Source organism: Labeo rohita, chromosome 15, assembly GCF_022985175.1.
Source record: "Labeo rohita strain BAU-BD-2019 chromosome 15, IGBB_LRoh.1.0, whole genome shotgun sequence".
NCBI classification, from domain to species: domain Eukaryota; kingdom Metazoa; phylum Chordata; class Actinopteri; order Cypriniformes; family Cyprinidae; genus Labeo; species Labeo rohita.
The window spans coordinates 3,254,045-3,280,107 of record NC_066883.1 but is presented as its reverse complement, the minus strand read 5'-3'; the positions used below and the strand labels follow the sequence as shown (position 1 = coordinate 3,280,107).

The 26,063-nt window shown below is 38.8% G+C and overlaps 1 protein-coding gene across 1 annotated transcript; it reads left to right on the top strand.

Annotated features, from left to right (window-relative positions):
* The first annotated feature begins 15,830 nt into the window (after window positions 1–15,830).
* On the top strand, window positions 15,831–26,040 carry nipsnap2 (nipsnap homolog 2). The gene is made up of 10 exons (XM_051128873.1): window positions 15,831–15,961; window positions 16,498–16,637; window positions 16,717–16,762; window positions 17,201–17,295; window positions 18,630–18,700; window positions 19,297–19,437; window positions 20,966–20,997; window positions 21,853–21,947; window positions 24,691–24,774; window positions 24,982–26,040. The coding sequence occupies exons 1-10, from the start codon at window positions 15,870–15,872 to the stop codon at window positions 25,044–25,046; spliced, it is 861 nt and encodes a 286-aa protein (XP_050984830.1). The 5' UTR covers window positions 15,831–15,869; the 3' UTR covers window positions 25,047–26,040.
* Window positions 26,041–26,063: the final 23 nt, after the last annotated feature.

The following is a 26,063-nucleotide window of genomic DNA, read 5'->3' as shown; positions in this document are numbered from 1 at the left end:
TAAGAGCAGGTTCACACTGAGCATATGTGACATACGTGAAAGAGTCTGGAGATGCTGTGAGGAATGTCATGCTGTCTGCAACAGCATTCAGAATTAGGAACCGGGAAGAAATCCAACTTTCCAAGATTTCCAACTTAAATATTGTGTTCATCTAGATCCCATGTGTGATTTAGATAAATAAGTAGATCCCATGTGTGATTTAGATAAATAAGTAAACTCTATTAAGCAAGACTGTAACACCTGCATGCAACATCTTGTCAGTAAAAACAGGCCCTCAGAATGACCACACAAAATACCTGTTGTATGTTTTCATGCAATCTGCTTACACCCCACTGGCAGCAATGTTTAGGGGTAGGAGTAGGGGTTTCTTTTTTCCTTCTTCTTCTGCTAAAAATAGTACATATTTTGTACAAATTCATACTAAATTACCCCTATGTAAAATACTTACACTTTCTCAAGAGGCTGGATTGGAATCTTTGTTTTCTGGTGTCCATTATAAACTCTTGGAGTGCTTGATGTACAAGGACAGTTAAATGATCTAAAGCTGATGAGAACAAGATTCACAAGCTAGGTTCTTAAGATCTTAAACCTTGTGTTTATTATTTTAGAACAGTTTATAGACTGAAAAAGACGAGGCAGTGTTTAGACTGTTTGCATGTGAACACAACGTTTGTTGAAATTACTGCAGGGTTGCCAGCTTTGCTTGCCTGGCTGGAGTGAGATTTTGATGTTCGATCATATTCCCCTATTTGGATCCAGCAATTTACCCTTATGCTTAATGTGGTAGATTTTGGTAAAGTTGGGTAGTTTGATTAAAAATGGCTAACTGTTTAAAAATTAAAGGGATAGTTCACCCTCATGTTGTTCCAAACCCGTAAGACCTTCGTTCGTCTTCAGAACACAATTTAAGATATTTTTGATGAAGTCCAAGACCTCTCTGACCCTCCCATAGACAGCAAGGGTACTACCATGTTCAAGGCTCAGAAAAGTACCAAGATGATTGACAAAGCTGTCCATGTGACATCAGTGGTTCAACTGTAATTTTACAAAGCTACGAGAATTAAAAAAAGTGTTCTCGTAGCTTGGTAAAGATGTCACATGGACAACTTTGTCGATCATCTTGGCACTTTTTAAAATATCTTAATTTGCGTTCTGAAGATGAAAGAAGGTCTTATTCACTCCTTTAAAACAGGACCTGTTATTCTTTCTTCCTGGAAATGTAGGCCCTACTTTTTATTAAGATCCCATTTCAGTCACTCTTCTTATTAGAAAACAAAAAACAAAAAAATTATAAAATAATTCTTGGGTGGATATTATGATGCATGACAAAAAGGCATATTATAGTCAAAATTATTGTGCCCATTTCAAAACAGTTAGTGACAGCGCATATAACAAATTGACCATGAAATGATCACCTGCCATGGTGCTCTGGCCAAATAGAACATTTAATAGCTTTTGTCATAATTTGCATGTGTTCAATTTGTTAAACACCCATCTCACAGCTGTTTCCTTCATTTTCTCTGTCTGGTTCTGGTGCAGGATCTTTCTGCTTGATCAGTTCAGTCGATTCAAGAAAATCTGTTTGAGACAAATCATGTAGAGTGGTGCGAAAGTCCTGTGATCATATTTATTTTGCTGTTATTTAGTGTGAAATTTAAAAGTGGGAAAATGAGACAGACTCCGAAAGTATGTGTCTCACTCCCAGTGCATGAGAGTTAGCAACCCTGATTTCTGTTATCTTCAAATCTAAAGATTTGCCACACCTCTCCATATAAAAGAATACAGTCCAAATGCATTTCCAAGCATTTGCATCGAAGGAGGGCCTGTGCTGTAAACATAGACCAGAACATCACAGAGACTCTTGGATGGCCACATAGACCACCCTAGCAAACACATGGTGCTAGCAATGCCAAGATCATGGACTCGATTCCCAGGGAATGCATGAACTGATAGACTAAAACGTGAGTGCAGTGTTAGTGACTCTGGATAAAAGCATCTGCCAAATGTAAGTGTGTAAAGGTTTCCACTGTGCAGAACTCCAGCGCAGTGCTGGAGGAAAAACATTGACATTTTAAGAATCTAGTTAACACTGATTAAATCAGTACCCAGTAATTTAATTTCGATGAAGAATCCTGCTTTAAACCACATGGAGAAGCTCATGTTTCTACAGACACTCTCCATTTCTCCAGCAGAAGCATCATTTGGTCTGGTGTTTGTGTTGCAGCTGACTTTGTTGCATGTTCCACCAAAATCTGTTTAAAAAATGAAAAATCTGGCATGGCTAGAACATGCCATTATTCTTTCTGTCCCTTCGATTTACGGACGAGTGATTATTATAACGATAAGACTCTCGGCGTCCGACGCTCCCATAACATCATCCACATAAACAGGTAACAGGCAGACAGGCAGATGCATCATCGCAAGTACGGACATCATTAAACAGGAAATGGATAAATCATTTTGGCCTGACCGAATTATTTCCAGGTGGAAGTTGCTGGAGAAAAATGCAGGATGGGTTTACAAACATTTCTATTATCCTCATCTGACACAACAAGATGACGCCACGTCTGCGAGAGCAGCAGAGCCCTTACATGGTGTTCGGGCTGTGTGCGTGTTAATAGCAAAACAGGCAGCTTTTGCTTTTGCACGAATACCTTGAGCTCAGAAACTTTAGTCTGCTGGCATAAGCATAGTCCAGACATTCGGAATTCCATATTTCACTTTTAAGGAATGGTATCAGATGGGATTAGGTTCGGTCCAGCTCAGCTTTCCCAAGAGAATGTGGCCAAGTGCGCTCAACTCAGGCCTGAAGTATCCATGCAATCCAGTGCACGTTACCTCTCTTCACGCTCCCCCCGGACGCCAGAGCTAATGAGTGATGCAGAGAGAGTCCAACACTCGCAGGAAAAAAAGCTAGTGTGAAAAAAATGGCTGCGAGTTTTGTGTGCTGCACTTTCCTTTATGATTTAGTAGGCCTGTTAGGATGCCTGGCCAAGTTCGAACACATTTAATCAATCAATATAATAGTCACACCAGCATATGTTATTGTCCAGTGCTTTTCCTCAAACGGGCCAGAGTTTCTGGGTGAAACTTGGTTTCTCTCAATAACCTGTACATACTGTTGAGGCTCACGAAACCTGCTACAACCCGCAAACCATATTTTGGTGAATATGATTTACAGCTGATAGACGTGGGCGGTGAAATGTAAGCATTTATTGCTCTAGAACACGCAGTGCACACAAAATTGTAATGATTCACATACTGTTTGATAGTTCGGCCAAAAATAATATTGATAGTGGTCATCATTTACTCACTCCCTTGTCATTCCAATCAATGTCATGTTCTTTCGAACGAAGCAGAATGTCCATGCTGCTTTTCCATACGTTAACACACACTGAAAACTGAGCAAGAAGCACCACGAAAGCAGGTCAAACAACTTCAGCGCTGCAAGTCTTCAGAAGCCGGACAATAGATCTGAGCCATTATTTGCTAAAAAATCTCATATTCTAATCGTCAGCGATCCCCGGGATCTAACCGTTATCCCTCACGATGGGCCACAAGAGTTTGACATCCTGCACCGGTTTTAAAAGCACACGTGACATTTACGAGCTACAGTGGAAGATTTTCTGTGAATAATGACTCTTGTTTGTTCTTCACACAAAGGCTTCGCTTGACCTCAGAAGATTTAGATGCTTGATGCTTTTATGTTTCTTTTCTGTCCTCTTTTCACGCTCCACTGCCCCTGTCACTTTTGTTTTATGGAAAAGAACAGTATGAACATTCTGCTCAACATGAAAATACAAGTTTGGAACAACAGAAAGATGGGAAAACGATGACAGAATTCTTATTTCAGGACAATCTATTCCTTTGAGTCAGTTTCTTACGAATGCTAGTAATGTGGCTAAAGCTTTACTGTTGGTCTAAACATTTCCATATTCTGAAGCATAAAAGAATCTTTTGGCCAAGATTCCCTCTTTGATGTGATTTATATCTCAGGATTAAAGCAAATCCCTCCAAAGGATCCTGCTGAATTCCAGGGGTGGCGAGCATTCTTGTCAAGTCGAAAATACAAGCTCTCCTGCACATGATGAACTCATCTCGAGATCTGCTTCCCTGATAGAGACCCGCTATCATGCTGAGCACTCCAGAGACGGCTGCTGTGAAATGAGCAACTCCATCAACATCTAGGATTACCAAAAGGACACAAGACACAGATCTGGCCAATTTTTGACATTTGATCTGTTCAATAATCTCAGCAAAGACAGAGCAGTAAAGCACCGGGACGATGTGCGTTGGTCATCATGCCGTGATGTCGGCAGATCTCTCGCACAGACTGGAAACCGCTAAGCGCACACATACACAACAGCCATGAATAAACAAGACCGGGCAAAGAAACACAGAAACAATAGGGCTTATTATACACAAGGGCAAACAAGGACACCTGCGGAGAAAATCTAGGGGAACCAATTAACAATGAAACTACAAAAGCACTACAAAACTTTTTATTTGGGGGGCAGTTGTGGCCTAAAGGTTAGAGAGTCGGACTTGTAACCCAAAGATCACAGGTTCAGGTTCGAGTTTGAATTGTAGGTGGGGTGAGTGAATGATGCGCTCTCTTCCACCTTCAGTATCACGACAGCAAGAACAGAACCCCAACTGCTGGCACCGCAGCAAAAATGGCTGCTCCAGGTGTGTGTGTGTGTGTACTTATATGTATGGGTGAAAAGCAGAGCACAAATTCTGAGTATGGGACACACATCACATCACCTTTCCTTTCCTTTCCTTTAAAAGAGGCAAAGGTTAAAGGAACACTCCACTTTTTTTGAAAATAGGCTCATTTTCCAAGTCCCCTGGAGTTGAACAGTTGAGTTCTAATGTTCGAATCTATTCAGCCAACCTCCGGGTCTGGCGGTAGCACTTTTAGCATTGCTTAGCATAGATCATTGAATCCGATTAGACCGCTGGCATCTCGCTCAAAAATGACCAAAGATTTTCTATATTTTTCCTATTTAAAACTTGACTGTAGTTACATTATGTACAAAGACAGACGAAAAATGAAAAGTTGCAATTTTCTAGGTCAATATGGCTAGGAACTACACTCTCGTCACCGGCACCAAATTTGTGTAGATGCAGAGTTGCAGCCGGCAGAGTTGACGGCTGCGTAATATCATTGCACCTGCTGCACCCGTGGTATGGCAGCAAAATTCCTCGATTATTACGCCAGAATGAGAGTATAGTTCCTAGCCATATCGGCCTAGAAAATCACAACTTTTCATTTTCCGTCAGTCTTAGTACACGATGTAACTACAGAAGAGTCAAGTTTTAAATAGGAAAAATATCATTATATATGGTCATTTTTGAGCAAGATGCTATCAGTCTAATCAGATTCAATGATCTATGCTAAGCTATGCTAAAAGTGCTACCGCCAGACCCGGAGGTCGGCTGAATGGATTCGAAAACGGTAAAATTCAACTTTTAAATCTAGGGGGAGTTGGACAATGAGCCTAATTTTAAAAAAAGTGGAGTGTTGCTTTAAGTAGGCCCTAAAAGAGTTCTGAATGCTCAACTAAAGGAAGAGGTTAATGGAGAAGCTGTTTCAAGAAGTGAAGGATGATGGAGAAGAGAGAAATCAGAAATCTGCTGAAGATACCACTCTTCAAGAGCTCAGAGACATGTTCCAGCAATGCAGCAAGCCCAGGACAGTCATTTAGAGCAAGAGGTGACCTGATAGGGTCACCTATGAATCAGTTCAATTTGCCCCAACAGAAAGTGCACCTACAACCCCAGGTTCACGTCAAGACGAGGGCAGTGTCACCCAGACTTTATTACCCAGCATCCAATGCAATGAACTTTCTTTGTCCACAGAGAAGAACCCAGGTGATACATCACAGTCACACCTGAGGTCTTCCAGGGTTTGGAAAAAAAGCCTCAACTACAATTGTTGAGTGAAATGGATGATACTGAATATTTGGCCTACAGCTGACAGTTAGCTATGGACATGAATGATTCATTCCATTATGACAGGGTTTAAAGGGATGGTTCACTCAGAAATGACAATTCTGTCATTATCTGCTCATCACATTACTCCAGATGTTCCAAACCTGTATTGACTTCCATAGCAATTTATGATTTGGAGTGGAGTTTACAATATGTATTTTTCCATCCTTGGTTTTCTGAGACAAAAGTAAAAACAGACAGGTTTAATGCATCTTTAGCAAAATAACTTCCATCCAAGGAAGGTTTTGACATTCATCAATCCATGCAGATTTCTTTCTAAATAGCTGCTCCTTTTATCACTCCCCTCTATACTCTTACAAGTTCTTCTTGCAACACCCTCACAGAAAAAGTCTTAAAACATTATGTAGTTAGTATGTTTATTAAGCCATTTCCTACAAGAATGGTGGTGTGGTTTTAGTGTTTATTATCCTTGTGGGGACATTTGGTCCCAATCAGGCTTTGAAATTAACTTTTTTACTTTACAGCCAATTTGGACACTATTTTTTTTTTATTCAGAACTTCTACATGCCAAAATATCAAAAATAAACCAGACTGTTAAAGTTAAGATTTAAATAATGATAAAACAGTCTGATTTAGAATCACTGAATCCCCATCAGTTATATGGCATTTAATCATTGTTTGTAGATACCATCTACAAACTCATCATATTAAAGCCTCTCCTCCACTGACATCCATTCAAAAAAAAGAAAAAGAAAAATATTATGGCACAATGACAAAATAATATCCTAGCATATAATTTAAATGATTTCTCTTCTCAGCAGTGCATCAGCACGTTACGCTTTGATTTGCTCACGTTGGAGGCTCTGATGCCACACAGTGTGATAGGACATAATCATAACCCTTCCAGTGAATTGACAAAACAGACACAAACCATTTAGCACTTGTTCTACTAATTTTCTCTCTTATTTTCTATGTGATTACAGAGCGATCACGTAGAAACCAGCTAGTTGAGTGGGCTATAGGGCACACATGACAGGTTTCTGACAGGTTTGCAGGGCTCAACATTAACCATACGGCAGCAGGCGGAAACAATCTTCTCCGAGTTTATCTTGTGCCATAAACTTTTTGGCTTATTAACTCACATGCTAATCAAACGTACTGTGGCTTGATTCCAGCAGTTCCTGTTTTGCAGAACTCTAGAATCCCCCTGCGGTGGACGAAAGAACTCTGGAGAGATGCAATAAAATGATTAGCATATGGGAAACAAATGACTGATTGTGTGATGAATGGCATGACCTGTAAGTGATTATATTGTAATTTGTTAATTTAATAGTGTGATAAATTAATGTATATGTATATTTGTTATGCCTCCACCAGGCTCTGCTTTCTCTCACTCGCACATGTAACCATTCGCATGCGCAATCAAACACAGCATATATAAATATAAACCCTCCACCGCCACACAGTCAGTGTCTAACTGTAGACTCAACAGACTGCGCTGCGTCTCACAGTAGTGTTCCTCACTTCTACAGACCACTTCTGTTGTTATCATTTTCCCTCTGTGTTTACCGCATCCTCTCAGGAGGTGTTTCCACAACAGAGAACTTTTTATGTGTTTTAGCTTTGCGTTTAGAGAAAAAAAAGGCAAATAACACAATGAATTAAACATGAAATTGTAATAGTAGTATATTCTTTTAAACAATACTCCAATAATCATAGTGTTATTACACTATAGAACAGCTAACTCATTAACTTCAACCTACACAGCAAGATTCTTTTCAGACTTTATTCCGCTATGACAGGTGTTGACCTGAAGGAGAAAACCAACCTTGAAGACTAATAGCTCCCCCTGTGGTAATCCTGAGAATGCAGCGCACATTTGTTATGAATTGCATCGACACATTTCTGAATGCAACAATAATGGGTGAAATCATGGCTGCATAGCTAGAGGTGTTTGTGCCCCATTCTAGTATAAATTATTACGGGGCCGGAGTGTTGCATGGACTGCGTGAACTTTGCAGACACTACACATGAAACAATGTTCGATCCAAATGGTGGAAGTGGGAAATATAAGCTCGCTGTTCTTGTGAGTCACTCGGGACAGGCCAAATCACTCCCAGGCCCAGTTCAGCATGTTTTCGGAGCCTTTGGTGGACCTGTGTGCCCAGCTGTGTGCTGCGGTCCACCCGTGCCAAGCTCTTGATTGAAGCCCGTAGATCCACGTGCCAAGAATCACAATTGCTGGAATGCCTGCGCTGGAACGGCTCGGCTCGCTCCATTCCTCTCTAAGTGACCATAAAAGGCTGAGAGGATCGTTCAAAAGAAAGCGGAGCGCATGCAGGAGGAAAAGGTTCAAAGGCGTTTCTTGTAATCTAAGGTAGCATGAACAAAGGTTTGACAGGGAGACTACTTCCGAACACGTCATGTGAGAGACTTAACACTCTGTTTGTGCTGAAAGGTCACAAAATTCGAGAATGCTCCTAGTATAGTATAAATATCTAAGAACTCTTGAATCAAGATGAGTTTACAAACAAGACTATCTGCCAATGGGGCAAGAAAAATAATCTTGTTTAGACTTTGAATTAAGATTATATTTCTTACCACATTGGCAGATTTAAGCAAAAACTAACAAAATTTTGATATCTTTTTCAGAAAACAAGACATAATATCTTAAGTCATTTTACTTGTCAGGTAAATGCATCTTGATTCAATAATGTATCACCAAGTAAGAAAATTATTTTTTGCAGTGTTTGAGCCAAGTCAGCTCACCGTTCATCCATTTTGCCAAGGCAGACAATTTTAGGACGACATGTGCAGCTTAAGAGATGGAGGTTTGACTGGTTAGCGCCGCCACTGGCAGACACCATAACTACACCTGGGGCACGTTCAAGCTCAAACCGGTGCGCAACATTTTGCTACGGTATCTGGGTTGAACGACATGTTTCCTGGAGGGGGTTTGAGATACGTTTTCTCTTGTTTGGTGGGTGTGTCAAAAATGTCAGCCCAATCAACAGCAACATGTATATAAACCACGCGGTATTAAAGAGACATTTAAGTCTGTCTAAATATCATGTAGTAATTGCAATGTCTTCTGGTCCATATCCTTTCCTTAGGAAGGTGTGCTAGATACTGATTAATGTAACATAAAAATACTGTACATATTTTTACATTTTGCTATTGTATTGTGGAATGACACTTTCATACACTTTTCTATACTGCTCTGATTATATAATGGTAAATATTACAATATCATAGCACAACAACAGTGATCAGCAATAATGATAAGCTTAATACTCACAATAAAAACAATAAGGTCATATAGATCACAACACAGTCTCGGAGGTTATAAGTGGACTATCCTTCACCTGAAATGTGAGGTAAATGTTGGATCACAATAATTAGGAACCACAGTTTCCACAAACCCTGTTCTCTTTTATTCTGGACGGCAAGGGCAGTGACTGTAACATTGAGCATATTTTGCAGTAGTAAACATATTTATACCGATTTCATCAGGCTCAGAAAATTCTTCAAAAAGAACACAAGGAATGGCCTTCTCAGCTGCCATAGTTGCAACTGTGAAAAGGGTGTTGAACGCACCACCGTTTCCGTTTACAAAAAGACATAAGCGTTGTTTTTCACAAATATTTTTTGAAGTAGTGATTACAGTATAATATAATATAATATAGTCCACTACAGTACATACGGTGACTACCAGACATATTTGGCCACCTAAATGTGTCTGAATGTCATTACTTAAAATTGAGGTAAGAAAGCAGACCTTAAAACAAACATTTCACACAATTTCACATAGGGATGTGACGAGATCTCGTGGCGAGACCAGTTGGATCTCACGAGATCTCGTGACGATATCCTTGCAAAACATTTTGCAGTGTTTACATTTTAGCTGCACGATTAATCCTTAAAATATGGAGATCTCGATTCAAACACCCACGCGATCTAATTCCTGAATGACAACGATTTAGCTATGTCTATTAGGACTGTTTCACATCACAAGTGTCAGTGGAGCGTGAGAAGCACGTTTTGCCGCTGCTCATGTTAAAAAATTAGAGGGTCGGGGTAAATGTGAATGCGGAAAAAGCAACACAAACAGTCTTTTCAACCACATTCTAATCATTATTTCTGTGTTACAGACATTTAAATAACAGAAGTACTGGGATAAAAGTTTGTAGTTTGGGTATAAACACTTATTGTCTACAGTAGCAATCAAAACGAAAGTATCTTAACACTTGTACGTATTGTAACGCTTATCCTCTTCCGCCAGGAGGTGGCGACAACTGGCCGCTTAAAAAAAGTATGTCATTGAATCGTTCATTCAGCAGATTTCAATAGTCAAACAAGTCTTAATAAAGTGAGTCACTGACTCCTTCATTGAATGTTTTTTTAATTATTGTTATTTTGTTTAAATGCATATGTTTTTAAAAGACTTAAGCAATGATTTGTCAGAACCACTAGTAAATTATGTTATTTTGTTTAGTTTTCTGATCTTTTTTCTACAGAATCGTGAGAGAATCATGGTCTCCAATTTATTAAAAACAACTGGGATTCTCAGTTTATCCAGAATCGTGAAGCTCTTGTTCAAATGTTGTTTTATTACTGCGTATAATTCATTAAAATGGAAGTTTAATTTCATAAAGTTCAAAATGCACCTACATTTTTTTGCATTTTGCCTTTTTCAGTTGAATAAAAGACTATTTTCCCTATATATTTCATCATTGAGGATTTCTTAAGGAAAGTTTAAAAGTCTCGTCTCGTTCTCATTAACCCAGTCTCGTGTCTCGTCTCGTCTCGTGGGATAAGTGTCTCGTCACACCCCTAATTTCACAACAATAGATGTACTGTTCTGATTGAAAATGAAAGTATTTGCACACTTTGTGCAGTCTGATTTGGGTTGTTTTTTTAGTGGTGTTTCATGGCCCTGGATACTTATGCTATTTTTTTAAACAGTTTAATGAAAAGCAATTATATTATACACACTATAGAATTTTTGTTTAGAATTAACAAATATAAATACAAGCTTTAGAATATATAAAGCTTTTAAAATGCCTAAGCAAGTTTTGTGACTTATATAGATGATCAATTAAATAAATTCAGTTGATTCACTTGTGTTTATATAGTTTTATATGTTTTATTCTCAAACATTCGTGGCATCAGCTGTTTTTTTTTTTGTTTGTTTTTTTTGCCTTGTACATGCCTTCAATTAGCAGATATTTGTCATAGCTGTTTTTCTGCACAGAAGAGAATTGTTTTCTGCGATTGTCTGTGGGCTCGCCTGAGTTTAATCACAAACTCTGAAACGAACCCGTCGTTGACGGAGAACATCCATTGTGAGTGCTGTGAACCCACTGAACCCGATCTAAACTGGGTGGATTTGTTTGGTTTAGTCAACTCTAAACCTGCTCTGTGACTCAGAGTTTGTTCAACTGGTGTTGTGTAACATGCCACTCTTGAGCCGAGCTACAAATCACCAAAGCACCAGCTGATTCAAAGACATTGTGAGACCTCAGATACTGTGAAGAAAACTGATGTTAGCGAAGAAAAAGACTCATTTCAGCATATACAGACACTTTCTTTGATTTTTTGTAACCTAACGCAATCACAGACATGGTGAAGTGTGACTAAATTGTCTAAACAGGTAAATAATTGTGTTCACACGTTTCACATTTCTCCACAGTTGTGTTTTTGTATTACATTTTTGCAGTGTTTGTACTGTTTTGATACAGATGTTTTTCCGTCTATACATCTGCAATGCACAATCACATACGGCTGTGATGCAGATGTGTGTGAGGACACAGTTCTGAAGAGACTGACAAAAGCACCACCTAGAGGCTAAAGTTGTCCAATACAACACAACTGAGATCTGCATTCAGTTAATTCATGCACATTTATTTATTTGCTCTTTGTCTAAAGCAGCTGATTGCATTCAAATTCGATCTTGACATAATTAACTACAGAAACACATTCCAGCTTTTTCTTTTTAACATTTCAACTTAAAAGACTTGGAAGCCAATCGCCCAGTTCCATGACTGTACGGCCCATCTTGAGAGCCCTGTACGTGCTGTGACTTTCCTTAACGATTGGATGTACACTTTTCCCCATGCTAATGAACAGATCCGCCGGTACTGAAGGAGAAAACACAACGTATAGACATCAAGAACATCACTGAGACTTGGGAATGGAATCCTTTTGACCACCTAGTAACCGGCGTGGTCATCCCAGCAACCATCTAGCAATACCCTAGCAACCGCTCCCCACGCCGGTACCGGAGAGCACCGCTGGCTGCGGCCTCACATCCTCCCCAATGTTTATGCAGAGTGACTTCACTCTCCTCTGATGGACACGCCAGAGTTTACACTGGCTGAAATGTAATGTAATCAGTTATTCATTTGTTAAATTAATTAGTTACAAACTGTTTAATAATCTGTTCTGGCACTAAACCGCTAACAGTGACCTGTTTCGATGTTTCGAAAGAAACGACAATCAATAGATGCGATTCCAACTCAAATCAACACGTTTTCACATACGATCCAGATTGTTGAAACACGTCATGGTTCATTTGAGCCGGCTGGCGTGGTAAGCGTGTGTTTGTATTTGTAAACTCTCAGATCATTTGGTAATGATTGTGTTGTTTCTCAGGTCAGTAAGTGATCTTGAGCAGATCTCCATCTTCTGACTTCATGATCTGTCACCTGTGACCTGAGAAATGAACAAGTATTTGAACAAAGGGCCAGAAACAACAAATATTATCAAATTCTTCAAATGACTCTTGTTTATTCCCACTTCAGTCTTTCATTTTAAATTTGAATTAATAGAGGACAGAATTGAAGATAAGAGTCCCATACACGAATGCGATTTATGTACATATATTAAATCTTCATATATGAAATACATTGTCACATAAAAACGTAGATGAAACCTAGAAACTGGAACTGTTTCATATGTTAACGTATAATATTAGCCCTTACAAAACCCTAAAATTACCCTCACGCAGTTTACGACATTAAACGTTTCTGGTGTGCCTAGTAATCAACATATGTGACCCTGGACCACAAAACCAGTCTTAAGTCGCTGGGGTTTATTTGTAGCAATAGCCAAAAATACATTGTATGGGTCGAAATGATTGATTTTTCTTTTATGGCAAAAATCATTTGGAAATTAAGTAAAGATCATGTTCCATTAAGATATTTGCGATTTATGTTCATATATTAAATCTTCATATATGAAATACATTGTCACATAAAAACGTAGATGAAACCTAGAAACTGGAACTGTTTCATATATTAACATATAATATTAGCCCTTACAAATCTGTTTGTTAATGGATGTATAATATACATAGATATTTCTTCATCTAACCAGAGAATGTACATATGTGAAAAATATGGCCTTATAGATAACAAATATAGCAATATCTCTCCTGATATAGGGCGAAATATGCTGTATATTAAATTACTGTATGGTGTGCTAAGGTACATAAACAAATAATAACTGAAAAACAATGTGCACTTGAGGAATGGGCTTTTTGAAACTTTCAAAATGTGCACACCTTTATGCATTTCTTTGATATAAATAAATGATTGCATTAAATCATTATATCCGATATTGAAATGCACAATCACATACTTGAGGTTAGACAGATGCCGAATCTTAATTGTGAAACTCTCAGCCTTTTGGAGAATTTCTAGTCATCTTTAGCCTTAACGGTTGATTTCACAGATCGGCCTGTCATTGTGTACATGATACGTTAATGTTGTTCCCCACAGAAACAAACACGACCAGGAGCAGAATGGATGAACTGAATCCAAAGCTAGACGGCATTCATCATTCAGTGAGACATGAACATTAGTTCATACTGAATCTCTGACCTAAACATGCTCAGGACGAAGCTTAAAATGATACAAACCAGCTTCTGTTTACACAGATTCAGATGTTATCGAACGCTTCGTCGTGAGCTGGTGCTCCATCAAATCCTCCACAGATGATCAGTCAGCCACAGGTGAAGTCACTTACACAGTAATGCTCTGACGCAGTTACTGACTGACACAACCGAAATCTTCTCCCTTCCCCTTAGAGTAGTCATGTAGGCCTGTCTGTGGTGATCTGATGAAAGTTTTCACATTGTTTTGAGGTACCTGAAGAAAAGAGCAGTCGCTGCACACAAGCGCGTTGAACTGAATCCGCCAGTGGCCAAACATATAGTCGGCGAGCAGTTAAAGAGAGCGGCCGGGTTCCTCCCCGCCTGAAGATAAATCCTTGATCTGTTGAGCGTAGATCCCTTTAGGACATGCAGACAGGCCGGTGGGACATCTGGAAACATATTCAGCATGATTGATTTCCAGCTCTCTTAATCGTGGGCCTATTAGTCGTGGTTATCGCTGTGTTCTCGTGACGGTAGATTTGTTTTCCCGGTGGGTATAGCCATGAATGACTGCTGAAACACTGGTGCAGGAAGTCTTCCTCTCGCTGGGAAACATCCCAACCAGACTGATAGGGATCGAGGGACACATCTTACAAGCAAAGCTTGAAAAGCCGCAACACAACAGCTGGGTATGAAGCAAAAACTCACATTTCTTCAAGAACAAAGGCAGCCTACTCACTCCGCGGAGAAGAGCGGACCGTGTTTTACCAGGCTTTTAAAGCAGGATTCAACACATCTTTAAAAAAATCCTGTTCTGTGGCTTCCACGTGATTCAGCTATAATCAGATCCACTGTGGAAATCTACATCCTGAATACGTGGTCAGAACCAGCAGCTGTTTATCACCACTAACCCTAAAATTACCCTCACGCAGTTTATGACATTAAACGTTTCTGGTGTGCCTAGTAATCAACATATGTGACCCTGGACCACAAAACCAGTCTTAAGTCGCTGGGGTTTAGTTGTAGCAATAGCCAAAAATACATTGTATGGGTCAAAATTATTGATTTTTCTTTTATGGCAAAAATCATTTGGAAATTAAGTAAAGATCATGTTCCATTAAGATATTTTGTAAAATTCCTACTGTAAATGTATGAAAACTTAATTTTTGATTAGTAATATGCATTGCTAAGAACATTATTTGAAGAACTTTAAAGGGGATTTTCTCAATATTTATATTTTTTTCCACCCTCAAGATTCCTGATATTTAAATAGTTGTCAAAGCAGGTTTTTGGCAGCCTTTGGAAGTCTACAGGTTAAATGTTTATTGGCTAATGTTGTGTCACCGTGTGTCATAGATCTTTTTACACTTTTCAAATATCTCTATTTTTGTTCCCTCTTGCATCAAAGACGTCAAGTGCAAAGATTGTCGAATAATGGTAACTGCTGTGAGGGAAATGCATATTAAATAATGAGTTGTATATCTGAGACTTATATTCTACTAATTACATTATGATAAGATGACCAGATTTTTTCAGTGGTGAAAATATCATTGAAATCTCACTTGTTTTATCTACCCTGCTGAAAAAAAAAACAGCTAAAACCAGCCTAAGCTGGTTGGCTGGTCTTAGCTGGTCAGCAGACTGGTTTTAGAGGGGTTCTGGCCACTTCCAGGCTGGTCTTAGCTGGGCATGAATTAAAAAATGTGCAAAAAAAAATAATAATAATAATAATAATATTAATATAAGAAGAATTATTGTGTGTTTTGTTTTTTAATTGCTGTAGGTTCCCTTTAATAATGATGATGTTTGGTTTGATTGAAATGACCAGCTGTGCAGAAAAAAGAGAGAAAGAAAAGATGACTGGTTTTCAGACTGGTCTAGGCCTCAGCAGTGCGTCTCAGTGGTGTGTAGCGCCCCCTCCCTGCGGCGCGTGTATCGCACGCGGCTCGCGCTCTAGCGCCTCTAGCGGCAGCGCTGACGAACTGCGGCCGTTTAACCCGTTCCTCGCCTGCTGTTTGTGTCCTATCAGTGGAAGATGGCGACCAGAGTCCTTCAGACCTCTTGCTCCGGCCTATATCAGGCTACAAACAAGGGCCGGGCGAAAGGACACGTTACCGCTGTTATCAGGTCGGCCAGTTTTATCTCAATTACACGTTATAAATCTGCGAGCTTTGTGCTTTAGCGAAACACGCGCCGCTCAGATCTAAATGAGAGTTTCTACACGAAGTGGCGCATTAGTTAAAGACGTCATTACTAGTACTGCTGCTAACAGATAAATACAAACACTTTGCTAATGTACTGATTGCAGAGCGTGAACAGCTCAACGGTTAATGGTTGCTACGCGAATCACAGAGGCGTCAAGCGCGTGCGGATCTGCTGCTCAAGGTCATCATTCAGCTTGTGTTGTTATGGCAAAGACACTGTGAAGTGTTTTAGCTTTCGTGCTGATGAGTGAAAGGTTGCACTGGTTATGGATGTGACTGAATGTCAGAAACGCATCGTGATCATCTGACATACTGAAATACAAACAGTTCCTGACGGTGACGGTGTCCTGCATATGAGGAAATAACACATGTGCACATAGTCTCATAATGCAGTGTAACGTCCAGGTCTGTATATGTGTACGGTATCATATAAAAAATGCAGAACTTGTCTTGTTTCAGGGGTCTGTCAGCATCTAATAACCGGAATCGAGAGGACAGCTGGTTTAAATCACTGTTTGTGAGGAAGGTGGACCCCAGAAAAGACGCTCACTCCCATCTGTTAGCCAAGAAAGAGGACAACAACTTATATAAAATACAGTGTAAGTTATGCCCCCTGTTGTAAAACGTTCAACACGGGTGAAAGTTGTTGATTAACTAGTTTTGTTGCTTGTGTTGTAGTTCACAACGTGAAGCCCGAGTGTCTCGAGGCCTACAACAAACTCTGGTAAGTCAGACTCTCCGGCATGAATAAACCGGGCCGAACGAGGCCGTTGGGTGTTAATTACATAAAACGAGCTGTTTCTAACTTCTTCGGAGTCCCCTGAGAGCGAACTGATGTGACTACTGAAGTTCAAACCAAATGTCCTGCTTTCTATTCCTGTCAGTGATTGGCAGCGGCGCTGGCAGGAATCCGCTAAAGCCCATTCCTCAAGTGTTTACCGCTGAGGGAAATACGACTCAACTCACTGATCTCACTGATTAATCACACTGACCCTCAGTGCTCATCCCTGTCATTTAGGTGTGCTTCAGTCAGATGGTGTTTGATGACTCTAGTGAAAGTATGAAGTCAGTTCTCCTCCGGTTCCTCACAGAGGAACCGTGTTTTACACACAATTTCACTGCGGTAAACGAGCTCTTAAGAGACCGTGTCTTGTGTCCGCAGTAATGAGGTGCTGCCGTCCATCCATAATGACAAGCATTACCCGTGTGAGCTGGTGGGCACCTGGAACACCTGGTATGGAGAGCAGGACCAAGCTGGTAGGACACACACAGGAATGGGCCTCAGAACTAAAGATGCCAGAAGAAACATTTGTTAAGAGATGGAATATAAAAGACTATGCATATATTGTAATACCTCTTGAGTTACAGCTATGGGAACTGTAGTTAAAAGTACTTTTTCCCCATTTTTGAACTTTCATTATTGGCATATAATGCAGCAAAGAATGCTGAAGTCAACAAATTTTACTAACAAACTTACCAATCCCTGTAAAAATGACAATGACGCTGCCGTCTTTCTAAAGTCATTTTTTTAAAGCCATAAACTCCTGTGTTCTGGCTCTGAATCTCAGGTGAAAAGGGTCATTTTGACCTCCCTCTACAAAATAATGGATTACTCAGTAACTATACTTCTGTGACATTTAATATTCAGGCTTTCAACACTATTTCTGTTTGTCTTTCTTCAGAAAAATACACAATTTTAGTGAGGGAATATTATGAATTTGGTTGATTTGACACAGAATGATTATTTATATATATATATATATATATATATATATATATATATATATATATATATAATAATTATATTAGAAGGGTTATATTGACTTATTAAGATTTTAAATCTATGATAAATCCATGACGATTACATTTTTAACAATATTTAAAGTGTCATTTATTAGATTTGTTGTATTTTGAATCCAGTTTTTCTTTGTAAAAGGCAAAAGTTGATCATACTGATTTCAAACTTAAGGAATCTTTATCTTTTTTAAGGATATTAGATCAAAAACTATCATAATATCTTAGTTTATTATTCGTTATACTTTATTTTTGACAAAACATCCAATGTTTTGGTAGTGACAGTAATGCTTTGGTAGTGACCACATCACATTACAGAACTTTAACTCACATACTAAAATATAAATAAATATAATAAAATCAGTCTCAGCCAATAGACTAAAAACATATTCTCTTTCAGTAGTGACATGAAAAATGCTGGACTTTTTTTTTTTTTTTTTTACGTTAAGTTTCAGAATTTAGAGCGAGAAAATTCCACTTTTTGAGCTTTATTTTTTAAAATAATCAGAAAGATACTTTTAAAAACAGCAGTGAATAAAAAATATAAAAATGATTTAATATCATTTTCTTTTTAGGGGTTAGGGTTCAGGACAGCCACCTCCCAACTGAAAATAGCTGACTAATGTACTTTATGTTTTATTATTGTGAGTTTCAGTAGATAATAGAAAGAACTTAAACATCTAAGATTTAAATACTTAAATGCTTTTAAAATGTGTTTTTTTTTTTGGGATCTGTGTTTAATCTGTTCAATGTGAACACTGACACACTGTACCATGTTCATCTTGTTCACTATGTAGTGCACTTGTGGCGGTACAGAGGAGGATATCCAGCTCTGACTGAAGTCATGAATAAACTGAGGAATAACAAGGTAAAGCGGTGTTTGTGCTGCACGCTCATGTAGTTCAGCAGTGCAGTCTCCATATTGCACAGCACAAGACATATTATGGTTTATGTTATCAGTATACACAATTTCAGAGCATTCATATCTGCTGTAATACACGCGTGTGTGTAACATCTCACAACACTTCAAACCCATTCAAGGCAAGTTTTTAGCAAGAATATGCATGGTGAAAAAAAAAACGTGTGTTACCTGATTAAATAGCATTAAAAGTGTTATCTATGAATAATATCAACCTACAGTCAGCGGATCTGCAGTAAATAATGGATGGTGACACAGCCGTATCAGCTCACGTCTGCAGGTGGTGCTGTTCATGCAATCTTGGAACTTCCTCATGTCTTGTTTGAAAGTCCATTTCCTGAATTATTCAGATGTTATTATTAGCTGTTTGTACGGCAGTGTACAGTGCACTGTGAGTCCTGCACACATTCAGCTGTATTGAAATGATGTTCGGTTGTGGAAGATCCTGCAGATGGACAAACCCAGTGAGATGATCAGTGCAGACGTCTTTGTGTTCTGGTTCTGGCTGTCAAAGCGCTGATGTTTGTTTGTGGTGTTGTGCGCAGGAGTTCCTGGAGTACAGGAACGAGAGGGGGAAGATGCTGCTGTCCCGCAGGAACCAGCTGCTGCTGGAATTCAGCTTCTGGAACGAGCCGGTACCCAGAGACGGACCCAACATCTATGAGCTCCGCTCCTACCAGCTGAGAGTGAGTGTGTCCCACACCTTCAGCCTCAGTCTTTCTCTAGCTGAATGACACATGTGCTAGTTATCGTTGGAGTTCGGATCGAGTGATTTCTGTAAACTGCAGTAGATGTGTATAATGTTTTTTGAATGTTAAATCAGTTTGGCACAGATTCTTTGAAACATGCAGTTTGAGAACTTTTCAGTCTTTCTTAATAGTGACACACTTTTTAGTTTATCAGTTTCCTAATGTTGCTTTACTTTATGTTACCGACAAAGTCAGTGTGAATAAGCTTGTAGTGTTATACAGTCATGGCCAAAAATATCGGCACCGTTGCAGTTCTGTCAGAAAAAATTGTGGAAAAACATGGACAATCTCAAGGCTACAAGTCCATCTCCAGAGATCTTAATGTTCCTGTGTCCACTGTGCGCACTGTATAGCAATATCAGGAGATAACCTCCCTGTACTTTGACGGAAGAGCAAAATTAATGAAAAATTACAACGAAGGATTGTTCGAATGGTGGATAAAGAACCCTGATTAACTTCCAAACAAATTGAAGCTGATCTGCAGACACAGGGTACAACAGTGTCAGCTCACACTATCCGTCAACATCTGAATGAAAAGGGACACTACAGTAGGAGACCCAGAAGGACACCACTGCTGACACAAAGGCATAAAAAAGCAAGACTGGAGTATGTGACAAAACCACAATCCTTCTGGGAGAACATACTGTAAACAGATGAGACAAAAGTAGATTTCTTTTTTTTGTAAAAGACATCATGGCACTGTTTACAGAAAAAGAAATGAGGCCTTCAGAGAAAAGAACACAGTCCCGTACAGTCAAACATGGTGGAGGTTCAAAGATGTTTTGGGGTTGCTTTGCTGATTCTGGGACCGGATGCCTTGACTGTGTGAACGGTATCATGAAATCTCATGATTACCAAAGAGTTTTGGGGCGCAACGTGGTGGCCAGTGTCAAAAAGCTGCATCTCCACCAGAAGTCATGAGTCTTCCAGCAGGACAATGACCCGAAACACACTTCAAAAAACACTCAGAAATGGAGAGTTGTGAAATGGCCAGATCTGAATCCCATAGATCAACGGTGGAGAGATCTCAAAACAGTCTGAATGACTTGGAGCAGTTTGTAAAACAAGACTGGTCCAAAATTCCAGTAGAGAGGTGTTAGAAACTCATTCATGGTTACAGGAAACGATTGATTAGTTATTTTTTCCAAAGGGGGGTGCTACTAAATATTAAGTTGAGGGTACCAATAATTTTGTCCAGTGCATTTTTTGGGTTCTGTGTGGAATTGTATCAGATTTGACTTTTGTTCTCTGTTTTTCTGTGTTGTTCCAATGCCAAAAAAAAAACATGTGAGTACCAAAACATTTGCAACTGCAACAATTTTCTGAGAGAAGGGTTGCATTTTCTGACAGAATTGCAAGGGTGCCGATATTTTTGGAAATGACTGTATATCAGCAGTCCTACAGGCTTGCTGTGGGCTTTTTGAAATGAAATCAGATTAACAGTTGTTTTTCTTGTTTCCTGCAGCCCGGGACCATGATTGAATGGGGCAACTATTGGTAAGAGTGCGAGCAATACATAACACAGCTGTTTAAACTCACAAGATTGAAAATGTGTTAACAGCTCAAAATACAAATTAATAATTAAAATGAAGTGTTTATGTTCATGCACTGCTGTAATGTACTGTATGTAATACTTTCGAGCACATTCAGTTCTGCACAACGTGTGCTAAATTCAGTTAAATCTCTCAAATACAGGACCTGTTGCAATCTTCAAATCCTCACTGGAAATTCTTGGGAGTGTTTCAGAAGTCATTATGATGAGATGTGCATTTTTTCATGTTTTTTCATTCTGCTGTAGAGAATTATGGGAAATGTAGTTTTGTCACTTGGTGTAAATCATCTAAATGAGCAGTTCTTTCTCCCAAGATTAGTCTTTATTCTTTATCAACAGTACACGGAGTGCATATGAACTCCAATGTACAAACATATATATATTTTACTCCAACTGACATTTACAATTCCAACTGATTGTGATGAATATTAACCAGGAATAGTCTGTCCACGGTTTGCATCCAGAGCTAATGTTCACCTTCATCACATGTCATCCGGCAGCGGGCTGGAGCACTTTTCCGTCTCATTTTGGTGTGAATACACCTTCATTAGTGATTCGCTTCACTCATCCAGTAGCTCAAACAATACAGCATAGTGCTAGAGCTTCAGTTCCCAGCGGATGCATGAACATGAAAAAACATAGCTTGACTGCAAGTCACTTCAGATAAAAGCATCTGCAAGTGTGTTGAAATGGGCCTTTCGTCAGTGATTTGTCTCAGTCTTGGTGTGAACAGGCCGTTATAACGAGCTGTGTGATTCCTCATGATTGAGAAGTGTGTGATTACTGTGTGTGTTCCTCAGGGCGAGAGCCATCAACTACCGGCAGCACAACCGTGAGGCGGTCGGCGGCTTCTTCTCTCAGATAGGAGACCTCTATATGGTCCATCATCTCTGGGGTGAGAATGATCACGTGCCTCCAGACATTTAGTCAAGACACGTTTATGTTTTATAAAGCTTTACAATGCAGTACAGAAAAATAAATAAACAGGAAAATAACAGTATCAGTGATGCAAACTTCATCAAATATAAGACGAATCCAGATTCAGCTCTGCTCAAGACGGTAGTGTCCTTATTCAGATCAGTTTAGTTCTCATCTGGTAGGACCAGTGACATCTCTTGTGTTTGTACAGCACAAATGTTGACAGACCATGTGGTTTTGATGTCTTGATTCCATCCATAGCCCGCGTCAGTGAGGTCAGATGTTGGGAAAACTCAACAGACCATGTTAATATTGTTCTAGGTGTTATATATGTGACCCTGAACAACAAAACCAGTCCAATAAATAAGCTTTCCATTGATGTATGGTTTGTTGAGATAGGATTTTTGATGTATTTACAGTGGGAAATTTGCAAAATATCTTCATAGAACATAGTCTTTAGTTACAGGGTTTCTGTGGGTCTTAAAAAGTCTTAAATCGTTTTTTCGTGAATTAAGGCCTTCAAAAGGTCTTAAATCAGAGCAGCAAGTCTTAAATTCGTGTTATCATGGCATTAATTTCCGTGAGGGATTGTTTCCTCGTGTTTCATTCATCGTGTTTTAAAAATATTTTGGATTTTGAAAAGCCTGTTGATCATTTGTCTAAGGTGATAGTGGAAGTTTCATATTTATTTGGTTCAACAGTGTTTGCTGATTTTTATTTAAACAGGGTATTTTTTTTTCATCAAGGTGTATGCCCTGCTTCCAAGCTTCCTTATTTATTTTGCTAATAAATGTTCTGTTTGTTATGTATTTGATTACACAGTGTTTACTGATTTTCAGTTTTGTATTCCTATTTAAACTTTGTGTAAGTTATTATTTTATATTAGGCATGTGACATGGTGTATTTTTATTTGTTTGTAAAATGTGCACAACGCTTTTTTACAAGCTACTTAAAACCGAAGGAAAGTGAAAAAAGGGGGAAACTCAAACGAACAAAAACAAACATGTTTGACGCTAATTTGAAAGTAGTGTTGTCACACTACCAAAATTTCAATATTTGGTACCAATACCAATCCACGGTTTTCGGTACTAATTTTGGTGCCAAAGCAAAACACAAAAACATGAATTGAACAACACACTATTTTTATTAATAACAAACAAAAATAACACCTAAACAATTGTTGGCTTGGAAGCTGGTGGTTTGGGTTGAGGTGATGAAGCATTTGCTGGAATCCACATTTTTCAGTGTATAAACTGGCACTTGATCCAGACATGTGAATTCAGCAACAGGTTCAGTTTTCTTGCCTCAGGTGCGTTTTTGTCGTACTTCTGCTGCTGCTAAGAAGCATCTGGAAGCGTTGTTGTCTTAAGAGTTTGCTTTGGTGGTTCGTGGTCTTCTAAAATATCATATACTTCAGTAAAACAATGGGCTGAGTCTGACTAAACTTTATGTATAATATAACTTTTCAGTAAATAACAAACGTCAGCTTTTATAATAAATTTAGATAAGATTACTTATATTAAGTGTATGATATCAATGTTACACAGACGTTACAGACGAAACACTTCACAAAAAGATTTCATTTAACATGACTTAATATACAAGTGTTACATAGCAATTATTCTTTTTAATTTCAAAATGTATTAATACATTTTTTTTTTTTTTTTAATTAAAAGTTGTATCTGTTGACATTATTTAACGCACAATGAACAAACATGAACGATCAAGTTCAAAACATGAACATCAAAATGATGTTAGATAATATATTACGTGATATTAATGAATGGCATCTTATTGTAAAGCCTTACCAAACTACACAGGACTGTATTTGACTACTTTTATTTAATCAAACTGCACAAACTATATTTCATAGCCTAGAACTGCTATTCTGTTGACCGATTTTAAGGACATAAACATTAACCATACATTTGTACATTTGTTCTCTAACACACATATTTTGGCTACACAGGTCATTTTTAAAAGCCTCTGATGTGTAGAATTAGTACACTATCATGTCCTGTTTTTTTTTTTTTTTTCATAAATGCTATAAAAGCATTAAACCGTTAATAAAGAAGCTTTGTTCGAATACTTGCGTTAGCCGCGCTTATGCTAACGATTAACTAAGCAAATGGTGATGTTTTTTTCAATCCGACATAACAAAAGCTCTAAATATAAAATTAAATTAAAATTTACCTGCTTGAACTCTTTCATTAAATCTGGGTGTCCGTTTTCGATGTATTTCCTCCTTTTGAGAGAGAACTTCGATGACACCGTTTGCAGATGGGTTTCTGATGATCTATGATGTTGCCCTTGTCATCAGCCGCAAATGCAAATTATTTCCACACGTGGCTCCTTCCTCCTTTCTTTTCAACAAGCGGATTCAGAGCCGCCGCATCAGCAGCACTGCTGGTCGCATTGTCTCTGTGCAGCGCAGCGCGCACCTTTTGGTCTTAAAGTCTTAAATTTACCCTCATAAAACCTGCAGAAACCCTGAGTTAATATCCTAATGATTTTTGGCATGAAAGAAAAATCAATAATTTTGACCCATACAATGTATTTTTGTCTATTGCTACAAATATACCTGTGATACTTATGACTGGTTTTGTGCTCCAGGGTCACATATAATAAATACCAGCAGCCTTCTGGATTTTCTGCACAAAAACGACTTTAAAATTAGCAATAGTATACATCTCATATACAGTTTTGTCTGTGTGTTCCAGCGTATAAGGATCTTCAGTCTAGAGAGGACACGAGGAACGCCGCCTGGCAGCACGAGGGCTGGGATGAAGTTGTTTATTACACCGGTAAACACCGTCCTCAGACACGCTCACACTTCTTTTGTGTTCTACAAGTGACTTTTGCTGCTCTTAAACAGCAAGACAAGTCAAATATAGTGTCGGTTTTATTTTTATTTTTTGCTGATGTCTGTTGGTGTTATGAGACAAGATAAGTTTGTGTTGGTTGTATACATGATGTCATTTGGTAATTTAGTGTGTTTGTGTTGCTTTCAGTGCCGCTCATTCAGCACATGGAGTCCAGGATAATGATCCCGCTGCAAGCGTCTCCACTCCAGTAACGCATCCAGTTGCAATCATCACCGTTATGTCCCCATGAGCTCCAGACCAGACCGAGACATCAGACACTTCCACTGCCGGGATTAACTCATGAGGCCAACCGACATCACATACATCACATTTGTTCTGTCCATTAAAATTTGCACCAGCAAACCAAATTGAATTCGTAGGAATGAAGGCTGTTACTGTAAGTTGAGAAAATCTGTATTGCTGGTTACGTGAATGTGTTTCTTGCTAAGCTAGAAAAAACACAGCCGTGGATCTGTTAAATTAAGTTTTGTTGGAATATTAAAAGGCTTTGTCAGAAGGGCTGTAAAGTGCATAAGTGTAGAGTATGAACCCTTTGCAGTTTGGTGGGCAGTGAATCTTTGATTCGTCGTATTTCAACATAAACAGCATGCCTTCGTTAGCGCAGACTTGTATGAACTGATTGTTGTCAGGAAAACAAACGTTTACTGATCAGCCTGCTGAGAAAGCACTGTAAATGTGCTCGAATGCTGCAGTCTACTCATGTATTTATTGCATATTTATAAGCTGTAAATATGAGCCCCCACATAAAGATGATTTAATGCTAAGTGACAATGACAAATACAACAGAGTCCTATCAAATATAAATGCTCCATTTGTTTGTTACCAAAGTAGCCTGAAATTGCCCTCATTTAAACAAATCTGTAAAACTGGAGCTGGACAAGCCTCACTGGGGACAGGTTGTGTGCAAAATTAAAACTTTTTTTAGAAGTTGTTTTTATTTAGTTGCTGTATTTTTGTTCTGTTTCTACATAGACATGCTTTCCAATGCCTTTTTTGTGTTGTGAAATGTCTGCAGTTTCTGGATGAAGCTGCTCTGATCGGTAACTCGCTGACAGACTGACTTAGTTTTGTGTGTGATCGCGGCATGCTCAGTCTACTGTACACTGATCCCGTGGGGATTTAACAGCACAAGATGTTTCAAATCAAACCAATACTGTCATCAATAAATCATAAATGATCATTCTACCACAGTGTGTTGTTTACACGAA

Bases quoted from the DNA above. Each gene is read 5' to 3' on its own strand.
- nipsnap2 (XM_051128873.1), top strand. From the start codon at position 15,870: ATGGCGACCAGAGTCCTTCAGACCTCTTGCTCCGGCCTATATCAGGCT. The intron at 16,638-16,716 runs GTAAGTTATGCC...CTTGTGTTGTAG, and splicing joins CAACTTATATAAAATACAGT to TTCACAACGTGAAGCCCGAG. The intron at 20,998-21,852 runs GTAAGAGTGCGA...TGTGTTCCTCAG, and splicing joins ATTGAATGGGGCAACTATTG to GGCGAGAGCCATCAACTACC.